Source organism: Genypterus blacodes, unplaced genomic scaffold (genome assembly GCF_046128005.1).
Source record: "Genypterus blacodes isolate CSIRO-AG114 ecotype Tasmania unplaced genomic scaffold, CSIRO-AGI_Gbla_v1 ptg000138l_1, whole genome shotgun sequence".
In the NCBI taxonomy this organism is placed as follows: Eukaryota; Metazoa; Chordata; class Actinopteri; order Ophidiiformes; family Ophidiidae; genus Genypterus; species Genypterus blacodes.
This window is the reverse complement of record NW_027466940.1, coordinates 999693-1023256: the sequence shown is the minus strand read 5'-3', so window position 1 is coordinate 1023256 and position 23564 is coordinate 999693. Positions and strand designations below refer to the sequence as shown.

The 23564-nt window shown below is 45.6% G+C and overlaps 2 protein-coding genes across 2 annotated transcripts; one reads left to right on the top strand and one right to left on the bottom strand.

The window, feature by feature from the left end:
• The first annotated feature begins 663 nt into the window (after positions 1 to 663).
• Positions 664 to 4049, top strand: LOC143011678 (uncharacterized). Its single transcript, XM_076164643.1, has 5 exons — positions 664 to 810; positions 1116 to 1359; positions 1440 to 1606; positions 1689 to 2887; positions 3084 to 4049. The coding sequence occupies exons 2-5, from the start codon at positions 1134 to 1136 to the stop codon at positions 3484 to 3486; spliced, it is 1995 nt and encodes a 664-aa protein (XP_076020758.1). The 5' UTR covers positions 664 to 810; positions 1116 to 1133; the 3' UTR covers positions 3487 to 4049.
• Positions 4050 to 7329: 3280 nt separating this feature from the next.
• zfand5a (zinc finger, AN1-type domain 5a) lies at positions 7330 to 14870 on the bottom strand. The gene is made up of 6 exons (XM_076164698.1): positions 14636 to 14870; positions 11462 to 11623; positions 10409 to 10511; positions 10216 to 10301; positions 9545 to 9673; positions 7330 to 9305 (listed from the first exon to the last, which is right to left on the bottom strand). The coding sequence occupies exons 2-6, from the start codon at positions 11619 to 11621 to the stop codon at positions 9157 to 9159; spliced, it is 627 nt and encodes a 208-aa protein (XP_076020813.1). The 5' UTR covers positions 11622 to 11623; positions 14636 to 14870; the 3' UTR covers positions 7330 to 9156.
• Between the last annotated feature and the right edge of the window lie 8694 nt (positions 14871 to 23564).

Below are 23564 nucleotides of genomic sequence, written 5' to 3'. Positions count from 1 at the left end.
CAATAGCCGCTAGAGGGAAACACTTTTCACATTTTCAGGTCACTGTTTCCTTTTTACTTTTACAAACTTTAGTGGATTTATTCATTCCTAATGTTTTTGTTGGGAATTGAGTAAATCCGCGTTGTGAAACAAGAAAATAACTAATTATTTGAATTAAATAATCTATTAGAATAAAATTAATACATACACGTCAGTATGTATATCGACAAAGATAATATTTGCTACATATTAAATGATTTGAATGAAAAGCAACAGAAATTCTGTCGTCTCACACGTGTTGCTGAATTGAAAATTGTTCACTGTGCTGACAAACACTGAGGTTCTGGAACACTTTTTCTTGACCCCGTCTCAAGATAGAGAGGAGCTATGTGCCCTGATTTTAGTCTTTAAGGGTAAATCCGCCTCCGCGTATTTGCAGTACATCCCCTCACATCGAAACTACAATAAACTAGCTTTTAGTTATTTTAGCTTTCTTATTTTTTTATTTTTTATGTTATTATTTACATAGGTTGTTTTTTTTTGTAATTATGAATGCTGTTTAAACAGTATGTATACACCAAATTTGAGTTTGTATTGTTAATTACATTGATGAATCCTTTACAAACTGTAATAATATCTTGGCTGCAGAGGAATTAATACGTTTATTACGGAAGTTGTGCCTGATAGACTCAATTCAGGGAGTAAAATGTCTAATGACGTGGACGGGAAGTAGTGTGTGAAGAGTCTCGGCGGCCAAAGGTTGTTGGTACCTCCCGTAGTTCTTCATTTGGTTGTTGGAGCTAAAAAGTAAAACTCTTTCTGTCTGATTAGGTAAGTTAAAATCGATCCTTTCTACGAGTCTACGCTCGCTCTCTCTCTCTCTCTCTCTCTCTCGCTCTCTCTCTCTCTCTCTCTCTCTCTCTCTCTCTCTCTCTCTCTCTCTCCCTTTCCCGCCCCCTCTCTCTCTGTCAGTTCCTGTATAACAGTGTAAATAAAAAAGACAGAGGGACTCTTGTACTTGTCATTTCTTTGAGGATGAAGAAGATGAAGACTTCTAAGTTTTATACAGTACATTACACATGACATCGTTTTTACTTTAGTTCATGAATTTGTTCTCTTGTCTGCTTTGCTTCCAGCCCTGCCACCGGCCAGCGATGCCTCTGTTCAAATCTAGAGCCGGCGCAGGAGCCAAGAAGAAGAAGCCCAAGCCGTGTATGGGGAAGTTCAGGAAGACAGACGAGGACGGCTCTGTCCTGTCCCTAGGGAGACTCTGCCTGCTGAGCCTAGCAGAGAACATGAAGATGTGGGTGAAGGACTACGAAGAAAAGTACATGGATCAGTACGTATTCCGGTACATCATGGGACCTTTTAACATACTCCGTAAGTTTTGGGACGTCAAAGCACTGTCTGATTTCACTTCACACACATTGGGTCACGTCCAAACCTCTTCCTCTTTCCAGCATCTGAGCTGCTCGAGGAGCTGACGTGTCTGCTGACCTCCAGGAAGCTGTTGTCCCGGGCGGCCCTCCATCTCTTGCTGGTCCCTCAGCTCCGGGTTCTGGCTCTGAGCAGCTGTCCTGGTCTGGCCACCTCCGCCCTCTGCACCCTCATTGGTGCACGTTGCCAGGTCAGGTCATAATCACACACATAATCAAAGTGTTTCTGACCTTAAGCTGCTGATGTAAATGCTGAACAACGTTTCTTCTCAGGCCCTGTGGAGTCTTGACCTGTCTGGAGTCCAGCAGCTGCCTTCCAAGGTGTTGTCTGAAACGCTCTGCTGTCTCCCCAGCCTGCGCTCTCTCTCCCTGGCTGGTACTCCCTGTGACAGAGCCGTCATCAGGACCATCGCCCACCATTGCCCTTTGCTGCGTCACCTAGATGTATCCCGCTGTCACTTCCTTTCCCCCGCAGCGCTGCTTCCACTTGTGAGCGGGGTTTCTTGCTCGTCGTCTGGTTGTCCGTGTAGATCTAAATCTCACTCTTCTCCCTCCACATCTGACGGCTCCTCATCCTTTTCCTCAGCCCTGTCTCCGCTCCCCATCAGCAGCCTACTAGCTTTGGATATTGGGTTTGGGGAAGAGGAGGGAGAACCTGTCGCAGCTGCCGCTTACCTCCTTCTCTCCCTGCCGTACCTGGAGCGGGTGGCGCTGGTTGGCCTCGCTCAGGCCTGCAGTCTCATCCACCGCAGAGACTTTAGCCAGACGGACGAGTTCACAAGCAGAGAAGCAGTGCCTAGGCTGGAGGAAGTATGGATGGCGAGGCTCGGTGCGGACAGTAAGAGAGCGAAGGCAGAAGGAGCAGCTGGTAAAGAGGATGATGATGCAGAAGAAGAGGGGGATAGGAGATTATGGGACGGGTATGGAAGTGAGAGTGAGGACAAGACAGGTGGAGATGCAGAAGAGCGGAGCAGCAGAAGAGCACATGTAGACGACAGAGGAAGAGTGGCGTCACAGTCGGCTGAGGAAAACCTCACACTGCGTCTGAGGGACGTCAGGGGCGTACATTGTGCTTCTCTGCAGAGCTTCGCCCCGCTGTGTCCCGACATCCACTCTTTTGCCTTGGACTTTGATGCTGACCAGAACAACGGGGGATTGCCTCCGTTAGCCTCGTGGCTCCAGACCTGGTCGGGCCAGCTGCGGAGCCTCTCGGTACACTACCCGGGCAACGTTACGGCCCTTCTCCCTGCTGTGCGCGCCGTCGGCTCCTCCCTGGTTTCCCTCACTCTGGAGGGAGTGAAGACCAGCTCTTCCGTACCTCTGCAGGATCTGATGAGGGCCTGTCCTAAACTCAGGGACCTGCTCATCTGTGCCAATCCTCCCACCATACGGTGGTTGCAAGACAGAGAGGAGGATGAGAGAGGCGATCAACATCATCTGCATCTGCCAGACCTCCGCTCTCTCACGCTCAAGTAAGTCCTCTGTTGACATCAGACAACTGGTGATGAAAACATGACTGCCGGGAACTATTGAGTGCTAGAGGGGATCCGAACCATCACTGACTTTATCTGAGTCTAAGATTAGACTATTTGATAAGTAGATTGAAATGACTTTGAGTAAAATATTCAATAAACTAACCATCACTTTGCATCTCCTTTGTGTCTGAAGTTTCTCCTACGATCACAGCCAGATGAAGCCTCCCTTTTCCATGATGTCCCTGAAGTGGACGCTGAGATGTCTCCTCTCTGGCTCTCCTCTGCTGGAGAAGATCTCCCTGGTGTCCCTGCCGTGCCCTCTGAACTCCGTTTTGCACGACATCCACCTCAGAGCCGGCGGGGGCGGACAGGTGGACTCACAGCCCGGCGCCGCCGCCTCAGACCCGCCCCGGCCTCTCAGCCGGGTGCAGCACCTCGTCCTGACCCGCACCGACGTGACCATGGCAACATTAAAGAGTATAATGCAACGGTGCAAGATGCTGGAGTATGTGGACGTGAGCTATTGTTGTCAAATCAGCCAGGCACAGTCCATGAGCTGCGAGCCGCCCGGTAATGTTAAATTAGTCTGGAAGTGAAGAAGAAGAGAGGGGAGGAGCATCAACACCACTAACAGCATGAAAACAACTGCACTGAGGCGTTTGTTGCTGCAGGGGGCGCTGTTCATCAGAGTTTGCAAGCGTTCTCTCATACAGAAGAGGATCCACATGAGCAATAAACTGAGTTTGATGTGTAAGAATCCTCTGTTAACAGCAACATGGACTCTTAAATGTCAAATAGTAAACGAGTATCACACATCGCACTTTAAGAAGAATGACTTTGTTGATGTAAATTTGGCACAGAACGATACATGCTGACATATTTGACTTTATGAAGCAATGTGAGCTTTGGAATGTTAGAAGTTTAGCTGAAAATGTGCAACCAAGGGTGGAGATATTTTTTTTCAGATTAATTAATTGATTAATTGATTGATTGATATTGAGTATGTCCTGCAGGTCTGTACGTCTGTACTGGATGGGAGTATCTCTTGTGTTGGCTGCTTTAAGATACTTCTCCACCCATCCTACTCACCTCATTTGACCCCATGCAGCCTTGGATGATGAAAGGTTTCTTGTTCTTGTTTTAAAACTCATGGTTTGGATTGAGGTATATTGTAATTTACTTTATTTTGGGATGATTTGATTCACTTAAATTGCTACTGTAGTACATTTTTACTGATTACTTGTGTGTGTGATTTCACTCTTCCTTCCAAATGCTTTGTCACCATTTCATCCTGTGTGTGTGTGTGTGTCTTGTCCTCAATAGGCAGCGTCCATATTTAGAAACACAAACCAGGTCGTGATGAATAAGGTTTGCATGGTGATGTCATTATCTCACGCTGCCGTCTCTCGCCAACAAGCTCAGCAAAGAGCCGACACAACAGTGTTTGTCTTGGTTGGCTGCCCCCCCCCCCCCCCCCACTGAGGCTACTAGCCCTGTAATCCGTGAGTCAGAGGCGGTTTCCTTGATGAGTCGATGCCAACTCAGAGGCAGATATGTTTACAGGCTAATTCTAGAGGTCACCTCACCTGACCTCACCTTTTACCAGCACTGCTCTGTGTGTGTGTGTGTGTGTGTGTGTGTGTGTGTGTGTGCGATAGGGAGAGGGATGTTGTGAACAGATGACCTCGAAAAGAAAGCCTGTTTTCGCTATGAAGCTGATGAATTGATGTCAGCGTGTTAATGCATCTTTTTCTTCTTTTTTTTGTGTGATTCGCCGTATTTGTGCCTGTGAGTCGTCGTTCAGGCCTGGACTCAGACCGGTCTAATCTGGTTTGACTCTGGAAATGCTTAGTGATGCTAACCCAGGTCAACCCTCCCTAATCTCTGAACCACACTGCCTGCCTGCCTCCCTCCCTCTCCTCTCTCTCTCTCTCTGCTAGGTCAGCTTCAGCTTCAGCTTCACACACACACACACACACACACACAGAAACACGCCCTCGCACACTTTCCTATCTTGTTCATTCATCCAGGTTATAATGTCTGCTGCCTGTTCAGTTCTGTCCTTCAGCCCTTGTTATGTTTTAGGCAGTTTGTGTCCCAGGACAAGACAAATGATCTCCTCGTGTGCACATTCTCTTCTCTAGCCGTGCGTGCAAGTGGTTAGAGCCTAATCCTGCCTCGAAATAAGATAAGATAAAAGATAAGATAAGGTGAAAGTTTATTATCCTGAGGGAAATAACTGAAATACAACATATAGCTAGCATAGATGGTGGTATCCTGTGTTCAAGGAGATTGTTTTATGTGCCCTTGATAGCCAGATGGTCTTTTACTTCATAGAATCAGAACATTCCACATCTTATTAACAATGTATTTGCACAATTTAACCCTTAAACTTTAAATTGGGAATATTTTCATGAATGCTGGCCCATTTTTATGTCGAGAAACGATTGCGAAGCGTTTATCCAAGCGGGCAGCGATTGGTGTGAGTTCATTGTGATATGGTAGGTAAATGACCTTCAGACACTTGAAAAATACTTGATGGTATTTTTGTTATTTACGTCATTGTTGTGTAGTATCACATTTACAGCACAAACTGTGCTGTCAAAGTGATACAGTAAATTGTGCTCTTCTCAGCATTTTCCTTAGCTCAAAGACTTAAGTATGATATGGATTTGATTTATTGTATTACGAAGGAACTGAAATTGTGTAGAAGATCTTGGGGGGTCGCCTGGTTGGTGGTCTGACTGTATTTATGACTTACAAAAAGAAGTTGGAAAAGCAAACTAGAAGCGGTAAAAGCTGAGGGTTGGGCAGCATCAAGAAGGCAACACGAGATAGCAGACAAGCAAGGAGAAGAAGGAAGAGAGAAGCTGGATCCCGGGAGGGTTTGGCAGCAAACAAGAGGCCGGAAAAGCTGAGTTGCATTTGTGATCTTTGATCTTGTCCACTGTATTACAGCTGAACACAATTATGCAAGCACACCGGAAAACCTATAAATAGAGCTGGAGGTCTCTATTGTTTTATGGGCATTAATACAAAAACTTAATGATACTAATGAAACATTGACTGTAACGCCTCACCTGCCTACATATCTACATTTTCAGATCAGAAAAGGAGGAAAATATATTTGACGTGGACGTCTGCAGACCTATATAACTTTTCATCCTCTAGGCTGATGCTTGTACATCTGGCTACAGCATCTGTCGTCTGAAGTCACATGACGGACATTGGTTGATCTGTTCCTCTTAAACAGTCAAAGCCTGTGGCAGAAGAAGACTGATTCAGACAAATGGGCTACACAGATCTGAGAAACTGTATTACAGGTTAAAGGGCGGGGACTGGAACTGAAGCGTGTCCAACCTGAATGATTGCACATGTACACATTCACACACACACAGTTTGAGTATGACTCCTTCCATCCATGTTACCATGTTGTAAATCACATGCACTCCTCTAAACTTTGATTCATTCTCAACACAGATCCAGAGCTCAGAAGATCTACAACAAAGTCTCTCATCACAAGTACATAGATGATCTGAATCATGAAGTGAATGTGGTTCCAGAAAATCACTTAACAACTTAATTTCCTCCTTTTTTGCACACAAAAATAGACTAAAAGCCTGAGCTCACAAAACTATAAAGCAAACTAGGGAGGACTTGATGTTCTGCAAGGTTCTGATCTGCGTTTGATTCATTTGTGCATCACACAGCACACGTGTCCAGACAGTGAACTCTTTGTATCTTTCTGTCACAGAAACACACCTCAGCTGCTCGAGCAGCTGTTGACGCTATGCCAGCTGCCAAAACACAGCTCCCAACAAGAGTGTGAGAAAGCACATTGTGTAACACACACACACACTGTGCGTTCTGCACCTAAAACACAAATCTCTTCCTTATCAAGGCCTAGATGGTGTGTGACAGAGGCTCAGATGTAGGCGCTAATGCGTCCTGTGTGACCCAGGCTGTCATGGTTTAGTGTGAAGAAGAAATGAGGGCAGGTTAGCCTGTGGGAAGCAGAAGTGCAGAACACTTAGACCAGGGCTCCTGATGCCTAAGGCCTTCATCTGTTCATCTTAAAGGGGGATTCCAGCATCATTCAGCATGTGAAAACAGGACAACTGACCTCTATGAACTCACAGGGGTCACTTCCTGTTGGTGTTTTACACAATGTTGTACTGTATGTTAGAATGAGGGGGTCAGGGGAGTATGGTTGGTCAACTGCCCTCATGTGACATCAACATATCATATTGCTTTCTGTCCAAGCACGCACACACACACGGGAATGTTTTCAATGCGTTCCTGCTGATTTCCGCTGCATTTTCCTTTAAAAGGCAAACCCAAACGCTAAAAATACATCAGCGATTAAAGCTCCAGGACTTCCTACAATATTTGGAAACAAGGCAGGCGAGCAGCATAAATGAGCAGATGATGAGGCCTGGTAATGTCTCTCTGTACAGTTTATTTACATGATACAATTCTGCTGTAATGCTGGATAGCAAGATTATATGTAATACATAAATATCAACACAGTTTGTTGTTTTTTCATTTTTTGTACAAATTTGCATATAACTAAGAATCAGAAAGGGAAAAACTCAAACGGATACATACAGTTGTTTTTAAAATGAAAAACATCCTTACAGGGGAGATTAACACAAGTCACAGACATACATGGGGTTCAATGTGTCAGGCAGCCATGGAAACACACTTTGCACAGGTAGGTGCACATGCACGCACACAAACACATACACACACACACACACACTTCTCTACAGTGCTCTAAAGCAGACACGCGGACCAATAGCTGTTAGACAGATGAGAAGTAACATCTAATCTTGGTATCTATTATTTTCATAAATCTAGCTCTGGCATGCTCCTGTAGTTCTGTAAACATGTGCTGTTAAACCGGGTAGCTCCACAGACAAACGGTTGGGGAACAACACACACACACACACTCTCCCTCTCTCTCTCTCACGCACACGGACACACACTGTGCTCACACGTACGTCTGTTAGCGCATACAAAAAAAGGAAAACAAAAGCGTTCACATACCCTATTTCCACAAATGCACTGAATACATGCGCTAACGTCAGTACAATATCAATGGAAGAGATAAAAGCTAATAAAACAGAATTTCAACATAACAGAAAATTGTCGCTCAGCAAAATAAGAATGACCGGAACACTAGTTGAGTGATGCCATGTAGAATCATCTTGAAAACACTACTGCAGATGAAGAGTAACTCATGCATTATCCCACTCGTTCATTCATTCATGCCCCATTACGGTGTCACATAGCCGAAATTCACATACCAGGCCTGCCAGGAACCGGTGCCACCCCCACTCCTCTTAGATCAGTACAGCACAACCCTCCACCAAACATTCGGACATTACTACTAGTCGGAGCGCAGACCAGTTTGGATCTTATTCACCCATTGGTATGCCCACTGCAAGAGTTCAGACTGAATAAATCACAGAGAAATCGTCTTGTCCCTTTCTCCCTCCATCATACTGCAGACTGCCGCGCCGCCGATCGAACGCCCAGGTGTGGCTGTTACTGATGCAGCTGACCCAATCTTCTCATGGGGGGAGAGGGGAGAGGGAGGAGTCAAATAAGCGGATGTAAAGAAAGCAAAAGGGAAGACGACAAAGCTTAACTTGGGAGCTGTGAGGTAGGTAAAGCTAGGAAAGACAGAGACAAAGTAACAAAGCCCCTTGTGCAGGTGGGGGACAGTTGTACGGTTCTCTAAAATGTCGACCGATTCCAACGGAACACAGAACAGGATTTGATGACTGTTGACTGAACGCATTGAACGGGCCGACACGGCGTCTCCACGCGCGTCCGGGTCAGGGTAAAATGGCTGTTTGTGGTTTGGCACAAAATGGCGCCTGGTTTGGGTGAAAGGAGCGCAGCATGTCCTGGACAGTAAACCCTGGGCTGCTCTTATCAATAAGACAATACATATTCTTAAAAAAAAAAGGACTGAACATCGGCAAAGTCACACCACATAAAAGAGGATAAAACAAACTAATGAATTAATCAAAAAGGAGAAAAGTGATCATTCATGCATCTCCCTCAGACCGGATCTTTTCTTTTTTTCTTCTTCTTCTTTTTCTTGAGGTTGTCATTTTGTAAATCAAGTCTTTTTCGATCCCGGTTTAGCCACTCGTGCCGGTGCTCGTTTCAGAGGCTCACACTCACACTCCAGTCTTTTTATATGTCAAGGGTTTTGTTGCCGTCGCTGCCATTTGGCCGTTCGTTCGCTGGCTCTATATTCTCTGGATCTTGTCTGCCACCACCACGGGGTTCTCTTTGCGGATCTTGGCGGCGGCCTCGGCTTTGTAGTCGTAGGGACAGTTGTGCTTGTCCGAGTATCGGTGGAGGCCGCAGAACAGGTTACCACAGCGACAGTCGAACCCTGGAAGCACAAAGGTTGAGTTATTCTGGCGAAATATAAGGAACTGGGGGGCAATTAAATCCAAAATAGGTTACTGACATTGTTTTTGTAAGTTGGAGCATTTTTTATGGCAGTCTGTACAAATTTGTGAATTGGAACTATAGAAAACTATCCATAAAACACTTCGAAAAGCTTCTAAAAGCTACTCCAACATCTCCTCCGTTTGGTAGAGGCCTGATATGCAGACGTGCTGTGCTCACCTGTAAGGCCCACCCTCTTGCGGCACATGAAGCACCTGTTCTTCTTGGGCTTAGGGGTGTCATTCTTGCCGTCATCGCTGCTGGAAGAAGCTATGGGTCCGGGGCTCGAGGCAGCAGGCTGGCTTACAACTGTGTGTGTGAGAAAGGAGAGACGACAGGAAAGGGAAGTTAGAAACACTAATCAGTCACGTTCGGTTTCAGTATTACACGAGAAGAAGATTAGAGAAGTTCTTTCCGCTCTGTGCTTGATACTCGATGTGTGTTAGACTGAAATGATACGTCTTATCTCTCTACACTGTCCCCACTCAGACGCCTCTTATTTGGAAGAGGAAGTGCACTACTCTGAGAAAGCTTTTGGCAAGCAGCATCACATCTGAGGAAGCCCTCTGGTGTGGAAGTATTTTTAAACAGGCTTATTTTTAGACAGCCCCTGTGTCTTGGTGCCTGTAACTAAAACCAGCAGTTGGATCTGAGGTATGCAACTGTGCTTAAAACATAATGAGTGGAATATTTGCCTGTGTGTCACCTGCATGTGTTCAGTCTTTGGGTGTGTATATGTGTGTGTGTGTGTGTGTGTGTGTGTGTGTGTGTGTGTGTGTGTGTGTGTGTGTGTGTGTGTGTGTGTGTGTGTGTGTGTGTGTGTGTGTGTGTGTGTGTGTGTGTCTGCTTACCAGGCTCTAGGGGTTCTGGCTTGTCCTCTCTCGAGATGCTCATCTCTGTCATTTGTTGAGTCACAGGCAACGATCCTTGAAGAGTTCTGCACGGATGACACGGCGAGAGAAGGGTCAGTTGGAGAAAAAGGGATGAGCCGGCGATTCACACACACACGCATATTGGCATTATAACGAAGTGAGCGGTACTGACCTAGACATGTCGGGCGAAGAGGCAGGAGAGGCGTCGACCTTGGCTAGACTGGCTTCTAGTCTCTGGATGGCCGAAGCCTCTGAGGTAGGACTAGCAGCTGAGCCTGTTGGGAGAAGACGAAGCTGTTAGACTTAGAACAAAGACCAAGCCCAGACCCATCGGGCCTGAAGGAACAAGTACAAACACAAGCTCCTCTAACTCACAGAAACTGTTAAACAATATGTAATCAGGATGAAATGACCCGATGAGAGAGACGCGTTGATCCAGGCGTGTCTACTCCTTATAGCCTGCATGTGACCTAAACTGCCTCCAAACAGTATTCATGGTCTAGCAAAACCAACAAATATGTATACAGGAGCAAAGATGTCCTCATAACAAACATATTGTACAGAATGTGTGTTTTTAGTTTAAGTACTCAAACCAGATCCAACCACATCCACCTTGACTCTCAAACCACTTTCTCTACCTGAAGCTACAATCCACATAAACTTGGTCGTAGCCTCTCTGTGATGTCTTATCTCAAAAAAATAAAGAGGGCTTCAAACTGTTTGCTACTGACAATTTGCGGGACAAAAGTCAGAGTTTGATCTCGGAGGGCTCTACACCCCACAAGCCTTGAACACTGTCATGAAGTAAGCAGCTGTCTTTCATTACACAGTGGAAAAACAGACAGGGAGGGCAAAGGGAGGAGAGCGAGCTGGGGAAACACACACTGGACCGACTGGCTGCATTTTAAAACCAACCACACTTGTTTTCTTGAAGCCTGTCCTCACCTGGACCGCTTAATATTGCATGTACAGGTCGGGCTACATTACTGTACGTCATTAACCCCAGTCGTCTGAATTCACATAGGTATACTATTGTGTAACGTCAAGAGAGAGAGAGAGAGAGAGAGAGAGAGAAACACAAAAAGTTTAAGTGGTGGAGATGTTTGTGATCCTCCTCTCATAAACTTATCAATATATCAATATATCAATACATCAATACATAAAACATCTTTCACACTCATGGTCCCTCTCATTGCCTGTGTGTTGTGTTTATGTGACGTCTTACCCATCGGGCTGAGGGGGCTCATGCGGTCGCTGCTCTGCTGCCGCGTCAGGTGGTCCTTGTAGCATACAGAGCACATGCCATTGGTTCTTGGGTTGCCATAGAAACCGCAGCCCGTGGCACAAAGCATGGGCACCTGGCTCTGGTTCGTCTCCTGGGCCATTTCTAACAGAGAGAGAGAGAAACAGAATGCTTATAACACTGATAAACAAAGCGAGAACTTTCATGCATGCACACACACACCTTGACGTAAACAACACACACTGCTTTGCTCGTCACCTTGGCAGTAACTGGACTCTGTTCTGTTCCACAGCTCTGTTCACCCCTCACCTCTATTTTAATAGTTCTCCGAACACTTGTTTACACTTGTCGCCATTTCAAAAATAACACTTGTGTGAGGGATCATGATCTCAATCACAGTTTTTCGGGGCGATGAACCTCCAGCTCGAAATCCGGCAGCAGTCTGTGTATCACCCTCATGTGTGATGACTAATATGTGACGACGAATGTCTCAGCAGTACGTCTCTCATCAGGCGCTTTGCTTCCTCCCTCTGGATAAGAAGAAGCTGACACAGATCCATCTGAAATTGTTCCCAGCAGAGGACGTAGGATAATGAATGAACAAAGTGGCCAGAAAGTCTCAGAGTTTTTCCGCCTATCCGTGGTTCTTACCACATAAGGCATTTCAAAACTTCCCGAGTCATTTCTCCACACGCACACGCCCAGAAACCCAGAGCGTGTATGGGCGTCAGTCTAGGAAACATGTCCCCATGTGACGACATAGCTCTGTTCTGCTGCAATGTGCTACCACAGGAGCAGGAAGTAGTGTAATAGGAGACGCTGCCCTGGTGGCAAGAGCAGAAAAACACCTTGATGAATGAACAGACAAGCCTGGGGGTGTGTAGGGGCCTCAATAAGCTTAAAGGCATCCTGTCTATCTAGCACTCCTACACAACTGTTTAACCAATCACCTGATGGAGTGATAACAGACACACAAACACAAGCAGCTTACACGGCAACAGTGTCATATTTCCCCGTAAACAACCTTTGGCCCTGTTGTGCTCTGACACAGCAGCTGCTCGCTTGCTTTGGCGTGGAGCTGATTCATATTCTGGTCATGGACACAAACAGGCCGGGCGATCTTTGTGTTCCAGGAGAGGCTGGCAGCGAGCTCAGAACATCCTGTCAGTTCATTTCAGATGTCCTGACCTCGCCAGCACACTAACAAGCGCTTTTAAATCCAGAGACACCTCCGCGCTTCCTTCAGCTTCCTCCCACCTCCTTCTCCCCTTCTGCACGCTGGTCAACAAAGGGTTTCCTGGGAAAAGCCCACAGAGCCCTTCTCTCTCTCGGCATCACGTGTTGGACTGCTGACTGTTGCAAACACAGGACAGGAGCTATGAGCTGCTGCTGGGTAACGTGACCCTGTAGCTCAAATTCAATTTGCTGCCGACTATCAACGCAATTCTCTTTAAACCCAACAACAGCAGTGTGATTATTTACATTTTCACTAAGGGGGGGGGGCCGAGGTCTGGAGATCAAGTTCCCAGACAAGGCCTCAAAGAGACAGATATTGATCCGAATGAGACCAAATGGACCAGAGTGAATAACGACAGCAACAACAAATGACGTATTTGTGCTAACAAAGAACATTAAGACAACAGCTACGTACAGATGAGCAGTGACTGTTGTGCCCATGACACAAAGGAACAATGGACAGTGTGGCTCAGCTGTCATGTTGGGGATCAGCTGTCAATCACACAACAGGCATGTTGACCTTAGAACCCCCACAAACCGGGACCAAATGAGGATAACAATCACATTTATCTGCTTCCTTAAGTAGCCTGATATGAATCACATGTACATATGTAACTGGTGTATCACTATGTTATACCAAGATGACCTTAAAACAGCCATGATCTTTCGGAAACAATGTTTTGTTGATGGTGTTAGTGACAAGTACCAGCTGGATGCCAACAGTCGAGCAAATTTGATGGATTAGAACCCAGAAGGGTCATGTGTTCGTTAGCATGTGGTAATAAACCCAAATTAAGACTCCATCACGGAGAAGAGCGTGTATTGTCGTTCCATCCGCGGGGGAACTCGGGGGGTTTCCAGCATGAAGCAGATTAACGACCACACTCCTCCTGCCTTTCATCACAAACTAACGCAGCAGCACATCGCCTAAACTAGTCGAGCTGGAAATTGTGTATGTTAGCGTCTGGAACGACCGACATTTGACCGGCGCTAGAAAAGCAGAATAGATGCGATAATCGTGCGTTTACCAGTCAACAAAAGGGGAAGAATGAGCGCCTGTATGGAGGCTCAAATTTCAGGCCCCAACTGGGCTGAAAACTACTGAGTCACAGTGAAGGACGGGACGTAAAAAGCCCACGGAGACACTGTCAAGTGGGACATGTTCGCTGAAAACAAATGTAAAGCAACTAGGCGGCAGACAATAAAGCAACAACACCGCTGGTTTAGTGAACCTCCATCGGTCCAGGCGGTGTGTGAGCTGCACTCTGCTCCCTTTGTTTCTTCCTTTGTCTGCAACCTCTCCGCTTCCTGTTTAGACACCGTTTCATATCCTCCTTCTCGGTGTATTTTCTCCCAAAATGGGACCATTTACACGTTCTCAACAGGGCAACCTCGACTCGATCATTTAACTTCGGTACTTAGAAACGACTTGTCTGGTGTTTTTTGTCCCCTAACGCAGACACAAAGCCATTGGTTTCATCCGAACATGGAACTAGCACGACCCGCAGACAAGTACTAGCATTCTGATTCGTACTGTCCAGTGTCGTTTAACGCCATTTCTCTTGTTCTACGGAGAGTAAAACATCTATTTGCGGCCGTGAATTAGCAGGCTTTGGCCCCCATCCCCCCAGCAGCCGCTAGCTGGCTCCCTCCCTTGTTTTCCCCCACACAGAGGAGTCACGTTCGGAGGCTTGTGATATTTCCAGCCAGCAGGAGGAGGTGGAAATGGAGGAGGTGTCGGCGGTGATAACTTCATCCAGCAGAAACGACTTATTTACGACACAAACAGCCGCGCACGCACCAGCTGACCTTACAGATCCAGCGTTAAAGGTCGCCATGACCGACCGACCACAAGCTCACTTGACCGATCATCTTTGTTCTCAAAGAACGAAAGAAAAAACAACAATCCGAGAACCTCACCTGCTAAAAATCGACGTAGATCCCCCGTGAGATGACAGGAAAACTGTACACTAGTCGCGTCTAACCGAAGAAAAGTCGAGAATTCCAGGTCCTGGCAAGATCCTTTTCTTCCTCTCAAGGATATGTGTTGTTGTCCTCCGTCTCAGGCTGGTTCAGATGGATTTAACTCTCTCCTCCTCTCCTGTCCTCCTCCCTCTCGCTCTCCGTCTCTGGGTCCTTCTGGATGGATGTTTGTTTCCTTCTTTAGTAAGAGGAGTGGCGCGTGACGTCACGGGTAGAATCGCGTGTCCTCATTGGCCGCGCGCGGAGCCCTCGAGCGCTTGTCTGGGCCGTGTACTGTACTGCGAAATGGTGCGGCTCTGAGCATGCGCGTCAGCCGGCTCGCGCTATTACACATCCCATTCGTCATCCACCTACAAGGACACGGATGTTTTATTGAGTAATCCAGCTAAATGACGGCATAAATGAATAATACTGCTGACATGACTGCACTGTGTAAAAACGATGAGTAATCTTGAAGGGAAGCCCTTTTCTATGTGAACACGTTTACAGAAACACATTAGAGACACAGTAGATGTCGTTCCTCCTGGCAACCGACATGTAATTTTGTAACATGAACAAAACAAGTTGAGATTTATAGCTGAAAAGACGAAAAACAAGTTTTGACGAAACACACACACAGACATTGAGAGTGTAAACATGTTTTCAAGGTAGCAATGCCCGACATTAGGCAAGCAGGTCCAGTAGGTCAGGAGATTCTGAATTATGATTATGACAATATGATCGCGAAAGTGTTAAATTCATCACTTGTCACTTATAATCGTGTGTAACTAACACTAAACAAAGGGTGGCTTGCTGTTTATTAAGGTATGCTTTAACCCAGTGGTCCCCAAAGTGGGGGGCGCGGCGCAGAATCCCCCCCTCCCCCCGTCAGACCGATCAGCCGACCAGTATCGTGTTAAATCGTACCCCCACCCCCTCCCATCAGACCGATCGGCCGACCCGTATTGTTTTAAATCGTCTCCGATCAGCCGAGGGGGGGCTCGAAACAATTTTGTCCCGTATTGTTTTATATCGCCCCCTCCCCCCTCCCATCAGACCAATCGGCCGACCCATATTGTTTGAAATCGTCTCCGATCAGACCAATCAGCCGAGGTGAGCACGGCGAAACAATCCTGGAGGGCCCTGCGAGAAAAAATTGGGCACCACTGGTTTAACCCAATTGCTTTCACTGCACATACCTGTGAAAAACTTGTTGCTTCCATTCCCCTGTACTTGTGCACAGGTCATGTGTACTGCTGCTGAAGTTTGCCCTGCAGGTCGAACAAGTCCCAGCATATCCCCCCCCCCCCCCACCTCATCAATATAACATCACAGATTCCCCCAGGCATTTACAGTCCTAGCCACAAAACAAACACTCGGGTTGGGACAGCACCTCTGTGTGTGTGTGTGTGTGTGTAATGGAGGGAACATGCTGTCATCAATCAATGGATTTGTGGAATCCTAGAAGTCTTGTACAGTATGTGAGGGAGGCACACATTATTGCTTCAGTCCAAACCTGCACACAGTGTGGAGAGACTGAAGATGGTGGAGTCAAATGAAACTAAAAGTAGAAGTTTTTACAATTGAGATTCCCCCAACTTTCTTATTTCATGTAGGAATCCCCACCACACCCGGCTCTGCTCGTCACATTAGCCTCTGTGTAGTCTCCACAATAAACACACATTTGAAAATGAAAGAACTCCTTTTGTTGTGTATCATGAAACTCATTTGTCTCAGGTAAAGAGGGCGGGCTGACTGGAACTCATTTCAAAGTGTTGTTTACAGTGCAACAGTGTGCCTGGTCAGTTGATGACGCCCTGACAGTGAATCGTTCATCAGCAAATATTTGATTGACAACATGCCCTGATGAGCTCTGTTCAGTTTGTTGATCTTTGATAAATACAAAGTGGCAATTGATTATCTGACTCACTGCAATTGTAACCTAAAATTCATGTGCATCTCAGGCGCCTTTGTTATCATTTCACAAAGGCCACAACGCACAAATAAATTGTAATTAAATTATAGTATTCAATTTTTAAAGGGACAGTGCATGCATCAACATAATCACCAGAGTTAGACTAGGAGGCCAGCTGGACAGATGTCGAAAAGATCCCTTAAAACAATGATAAAAAAGCAACTCTTGTTAAGAGAGTTAACAAAGTGTAGACACATAAATACATAAAGTAAGACACAGACTGACACACAACTTAATGATGCAATTCATTTGCATACAATTTACAGAGGAAGAGCTTCAAAACAATGAACATCATTCTCTGATTAAAGAGGTGATGTAATCAAATAATGCAATCAAACCGATAGTTGTCAAATGGGTGAGATAGCAAGGCTTTTGAATGTGTCGAAAGCTACCAGGACTGGTTTACATAATATTCTGTCAAATGTACTGAAAACAGATCATATAGCATGTCATGTGTCATATAGAGAGGTAATGTGGTTCCCCTATTGTACACACATGCAGCATAAGCTGGAGAGGTGGGGGGCTGAGGGGGAAACCTCGTCTGTGTGTGACACTGAGGTCCTTGTGTGTGTGAGCGTTGTGTTAATGCAGCTCTGAGAAATAAAGGGCTGTGTGTGTGTGTGTGTTTGAAATGTACTGTATGTCTCTTTAGTATGTGAAGGTTCATGTGTTTCACTTAGGGGAAGGGGCAGCTGAGGAGAGAGAGAGGGGGTAGAGAGAGAGAGAGAGAGAAGTGTATTATCACCCATCCCCCCTAGTTAGGCGGTCATGTCTCGTCTTCTGTAGTGTGTGTTTATGTGTGTGTGTTTGTAGGATTTTGGTAACGTGTCTGTGGAACTGAGTGTGCATGTGGGTGGATACTGTGTAAAGGAGGTGGGTTGTTCCTTTCCACAGCCATGACAGCCACACATGACCAAATGAAAGTAACAATGTTTCCATGACAACAGAAGCATAAAGAGTGCAGCTCACCTTTTTGTTGTGTCTGTGTGTGCTGGTGTGAGAATTAAACTTGTGTGAATCTAGGAAAGCCTATCCATAGTTGCTAAGCAGATACAGGTCCACCCGACACACACTGAGAGGCACAGCTCGCCTGTGTCTAGCGTTGTTGTGGTGAGACTGTTGATAAATGGGCCGGTGGAAATGGCAGCTTATCCATTTACATAAGCTGTGTGAGGGCTTGATAAGCTCTGAGCCTGACTAACACCACTGCTCGAAAACTTGATCCCCACCCTGCTCCGTCCGCATTCGACTTCATGTACAGCCCCAGATGAAGGGGGGGATGGTGTGTGTGTGTGTGTGTTCCGATATGGAGTAAAACTAAACGGACTCAGGCTTTTCATCTGTACTTTCGTGGGATGATAGGATACACATTTGTTGTCCCATGAAACACAGGTGGAAAAGTTAGAATATACCCAGGAAACGCATATGGAGACGTGACTTTGAGCAGCAGCTGAAATATGTACACATGAATTCAGGGGGACTGTTTGGGGACAGTCAGTGGATGACTGTTTGGTGGAATAACCTGAAAAGGCAATCGAGACACCGAGGTACAGGTGTCAGGTGTCTTTTATGGGCCTGAAGCTGTGCACTCACATGTGTATTGACCCACTGACATTATGTTGCCCTGCTTATTATACAGCTACTTGCCGGAGACATAAATAAAACACGCATCTAACTGAATTACTCATTACAAGCTTCCACTGAGGAAAATGGTGCCACTGTGGTAGTCTAGCAACTGCACTATCACGTACACAATAGCAGCAGAATCAAACCTGCTTATCTGCTTACGAGCTACACAGTAGGAGTTCAGAGTTTAAGTCAAGTTAAACATGCACATTTGCATTATTTGTGAAATGTGACTGAGATGTGTTTCAGAGAGTTGATATTAACATTTTGTTACTTTTCAGCTTGACAACCTGACACATGTTCTTGTCGAGTTACAGCAACAAGGCAATGCTAGTTTGTAAAACGCTGTGAAATGGATGAGTGCCACAGGTGATCGGCCTGCTCTCAAGTCCAGCTGTGTGTATTATAAGAAATTAATTGGTTGCAGCATTATGTGCAGCCAGAACATTATAGACAGTTGTGTGACAAAGAGACTAATCCACTTATACAGACAGGAAGATATAAAGACAGAGGGACAAACTATGGATCAGAGTGTTTTGCTGATTCAGCAGAAACTGACCATTCATGTCCTCACTGCTGTCTGTGGACCATACACTAACCCACTGCTGAGTGTGTGTCTTATTTCTGCCCCAGCCAAACTTTCTAAGTCTCTCTCTGTCTAACTCTTCACTCACTCCTTCCTCCTCTCTCTTCCCTTCTTGGTTTACACAAATCACACCCTTCATGGAATGTTGGAATAGATTTTGTGTGTGTGTGTGTATGTGAGAGTGTGTGTGAAAAGGACGAGAGTGACACAGTGTGTGTGTGTAAATGTGATTCTACTCTGAGGAAATAAGAAAGAGAAGAAACTTTATTGGGTCAAATCACACATGCGAACACGTCACCATGCAAACACGGCAATCTGAAATTTGTCCTGCGTGCTCTTACATACACACCCATGCTTTTTACAGAGGGGGCAGGGCAGGGGAAAGTTAGGGGAAGACCCCAGAGATGTCGATGCATATTCATGTCGCAATGTGGTTTTTTCACATGACGTTCAGACGGGTTTGACCTTTGCAGCTGTAGAGATATGTTGAAGTGATCTTAACTGTGAGTTGTTTGCATGGTGGTGAACAAATGTGAACTGCTACATGTGAGTCTCTCTCTCTCTCTCTCTCTCTGTGTATGTGAGTGAACCAGAGGGTGAGTGCGCATGTGTATGCAGCAGATGTCCTGTGTTCTGTTCTGTTCCTCAGACCGCCTGGTCTTTGTTGCTGCTCCCTCGTGCAGACGGGTCTGGCCACGTGCTTGCCTGTCTGCACAAACAAGCCACACCTCTAAGCTATGACCTGTCAATCGCAGCAGCCAAGTGCCGCCCCTAAAAACACCCACAATCCCACAGGGTCCGTCCCCTGCTCGATGACGCCGCATCACTCACGCATACTTACCACGCTCTCTCTCTCTCCCTGTAGCACACACACACACAGGACACCGAGGCTCTCCCTCCCTCTCACACACACACTCCCACACACACAAAAGCACTAAGCAATGCCTTTTTCTGTGTCAACCACACACCCACAAACTCTGGCTCAATCTTTGTACAAGGGATCCACCTCTGCTTTGTCCTCTATTTCTAAGATTGCTTTCATATCTCTGTTCAGGCAAATCATCGACCTTCCGTCTCCATTTCTCTCAGTCTCTTCTCCAGCTGCTGATACGTATGTGGAGAACTGAAGTTTCCACCCAGAAAAATTGTCTTTCTTCCTTTACTTCCATACTGGGGCAACAGTCAAATCTCCTCCCCAGAAACAGGAAGGAGGAATTTAGCGAAAGAAAACAAGCAGAGGAGAAGAAGAAGAAGTAGAATAAGAAAGAATTCAGCTTTTCGCAGGGATTGAGTTCTAAAGCAAACACGTGGAGCCGCTCACTGGAATCCCAAATGTGAATGCTTTTCCACGTATGCGTCTTTGGATGTGGACATAATATAGGTGATGTTGGATGGAGGGTTTCCCAAAATAACATGGGGAAACGGCTGAGTTGAAAAAAACAAAACAAATTTCAAGAGGAGGTCCACGTGATTCGTTGTGCTTTAAGCGTTTCAACGGCAAAGTTCCTGTGTGCAATGATTGCCTCGTTTCAGATCCCTGTGGCAAAAAATGTGTTTGTAGTCGAGTCACACCTGATCTATCTTTCTTTCTCTCTCTAGCTTTGACAAAAACAGCTGAGTTTTACCCTCGGGGGCCAGAACTCCCTGCTGCTTCCCATTTGGTGTCAACAGTTGTGCAGCTGAAGGGGAATGTATTGCTGTACAAAGTTCACTCTGTGTTTGTTATCATCAAAGGGAGGAGAAACAAGACTGTTATTCAAAGTTACTTTACCTACGCAAAAGTGAAGAGCACACAATGGAATGAGGTCTTGCACTTCTCCCCAGCTTGACACTTTGCTGCTCATCGTAAAGATAAATCCTCATAGTTCATCAAGATTGTTCTGTTAACTCCTGAGTTTATGGATTATGTGCCTGCTGGCTGCGACCAGTGAATGTGAAGGAGTGCTGAGTGACCCTATTCTGCCCTCAGACTCTCTCCTCTTCCAAAACACGAGGGAGGTTTTTGCTGGAACCTGTTTCGCCTCAGATGATGACATCACTGCAAACTGTAGAGGATTTTTCGACAGTTGAGAAACTGGATAAAAATCCCTCCGGTGTCACTGGCTGAGTCGGAGTGTTCTACCAGAGTTTTCTATCCTGCGCTCAGATCTTATCAGTCAATTCTTTGCATGGATTCAACAACATCTTCTCAAACTACAACAGCCCTGTGTGTGTTTTATCATCATGTTTGGGGTCAGGCAGGGTACAGCTTTCCTCTGAGCCTCTTGATTTTCTGCATTTCTTGTGAGGATTAGACAGGCGACAGACAGATGATCAGATTTGTCTCATACAGCACAGACGAGCTCTCTCGGGCTGAATCACATGCTGATGCTCGCTCAGTGACATCTACAAATGCTTTTGGTGTTAATTTAACACAGAAAGTGTAAAAATCACCACAATGCCAGTGTGTTTATGCTGTAATTTAACACCTGGGATGAGGTGTATATACGCCCACCACAGCGCCGGAGCACCAACGGCACAGAAAACACAAAAAAAGATCTGTGCACACGCTTCAACCGACTTTTATCTCTCATCATCTGCTCAGACACTCTATGTACAGAGAAGCTCAGTTTTCAGAGCATAATCGGTGCAACACAATGCACACACACCTACAGTTCATGCAAGGTCTCTAACAAATCCACCCTGTCAGAACATCTTGCTCTCACAGCTTCAGGTTACCTCAAACAAGGATTTACTGTTCTTTTTGGACTGACATATAATATGTATACAATGAAATGAATTACTATATTATACACACACGCTTATGTATGTCATCACACGTGAACCTGCAGCTATAAAGTACTCCTAACACACACTATGTTACATGACTTGTCACGACAAAAGCTGTGTATTTTTACTAGCAGGGACCAGCTCATTTACAAGTCCCAAGTAAAATCTCATGAATTTCTCCCTTCCTCCTACACACATACATATATATTCAAAAAGTATCACTTCAATACGCAGAACATGATCTGAAAAGGTGCCATATAAAGTATCAGCACAAATGTACATTCATTACCACATTCACATTATAACGTAACGCAGACTTCCCTCTATCAATAATTAGTCAATACCCAATATTTATCCATATTGCATTTTTTCCTCCACAAAATCAGCCCACCATCAGCATCATCTTTACCTGATTCCATATGCAGTGATTTGTCCCTCTATGGTCACTGCTGCTCGTAGTTTGTTTAGCTCACTCTCTACTACGCCAGATGACTTGTGGGTTGCCAGGCTCGTGTTGCCTTGACGACCTCCCTCACCTTTCTGTTTGTGGACTCCCCATAGCTGCAGCTAAGTTTAGCGTAGGAAAACTGATCCATATGTCTACGACACCGACCCCCTCAACCCCCAACCCAACACAGTCACGAGTCCATGCACATGCACACGAGTGCCTGATGTTTTGGAACACTTCCACATGTGCTTATACACACACACACGCACACACACACACACAGTTCAAGTCAGCTCAAACATGATCTGACTCCCCCTGAACTATGCACATTCCAGTATGGAGCAACACTGCCCCCTGTAGCTTTATTGGGTTTTAACGCTCACACACACAAGCAAGCAATGGCTGCAGATACATTTATATACACTGACAGAAAACAAGTATAATTTAGTTTTATGACAAAATAAAGAGGAAGTTGAGTGCATGGAATAAAAGCAATTTGATAAGTTAAGTAAGTAAGTAATCAACCACTCATCCGCTCTTCGGCCTGCTGCTCTTATACACTCACGTTTTTGTTTTTGTGCAGGCACGAGTGTAACACATGGCGGCACACACACACATGCACACACTCAGAAACACACACACCTGCATTAAGGCAGTCATAACTGCTCTTTTGAATTATTGATCGGTATTGAAATTGCCCGGCTCTAAGGTTTCCATGCGGTCATTGTCCCTGTTTCGGGTCGATGGGTGGCGAGGAAAAAGTGAACTTCTCATGCAAGTTGCCCATCAAACAGCAACACCCCCAAACACACACACACACTTTCAATGTCATTGTGCAGGTTGGGATAAGTTGCGTCCTTAGTGTTTAGGTGGTAGTAGGAGAGAGACCACTGAAACCACAGCCTCTCTACTCACACAAACTGGGATCGCTGGGTCAAGTCTTCTAGAAGATACAGGACGATGAGAAGAAGATGCCCCATGACCATCTGATCTCCGACAACGACAGTAAGTACTGTATTTGCATCTTGACCTTAGAGGAATTCATTTGCAAAAACAGATTTTTATATTAAATGTCACATTTGTAATGGGCCTTTTACTTTGTCACTTGTGGGTATTTTTGTTCTTTTAAATTTCTTTGTTGTTGTTTTAATAATGTCTATTGCTCGATTTTTAATTGATCTTGCAGTTGAGAATTTTAGTATTTGCTGTAATGTTTTCCCAGCACATATATATTAAGAGTGAAAACGATAATTGTTATTGCATTGCGTTTGTCCCAGTAGTTACTTTATGAATTATTGGTGATATCGTTGTGATTACTCAACCACAACAACAACACAGCTGCTATTCCACTTTGAAAACAGATGACAAACCATGTGTCACCCACCACAAATACGGCCATATATTTCCGTGGCAGTAATGCACTCAGTCACCCTTTTGGGTCGGAGTGTGTGACCCTTGGGTGCTGGCCTTTGGCCCTTGTCTG

Bases quoted from the DNA above. Each gene is read 5' to 3' on its own strand.
- zfand5a (XM_076164698.1), bottom strand. From the start codon at position 11,621: ATGGCCCAGGAGACGAACCAGAGCCAGGTGCCCATGCTTTGTGCCACG. The intron at 10,302-10,408 runs GTCAGTACCGCT...TCATCCGTGCAG, and splicing joins TCTTCGCCCGACATGTCTAG to AACTCTTCAAGGATCGTTGC. The intron at 9,674-10,215 runs GTAAGCAGACAC...TCACACACACAG, and splicing joins GCCAGAACCCCTAGAGCCTG to TTGTAAGCCAGCCTGCTGCC.
- LOC143011678 (XM_076164643.1), top strand. From the start codon at position 1,134: ATGCCTCTGTTCAAATCTAGAGCCGGCGCAGGAGCCAAGAAGAAGAAG. The intron at 1,360-1,439 runs GTAAGTTTTGGG...TCCTCTTTCCAG, and splicing joins GGGACCTTTTAACATACTCC to CATCTGAGCTGCTCGAGGAG. The intron at 1,607-1,688 runs GTCAGGTCATAA...GTTTCTTCTCAG, and splicing joins TCATTGGTGCACGTTGCCAG to GCCCTGTGGAGTCTTGACCT.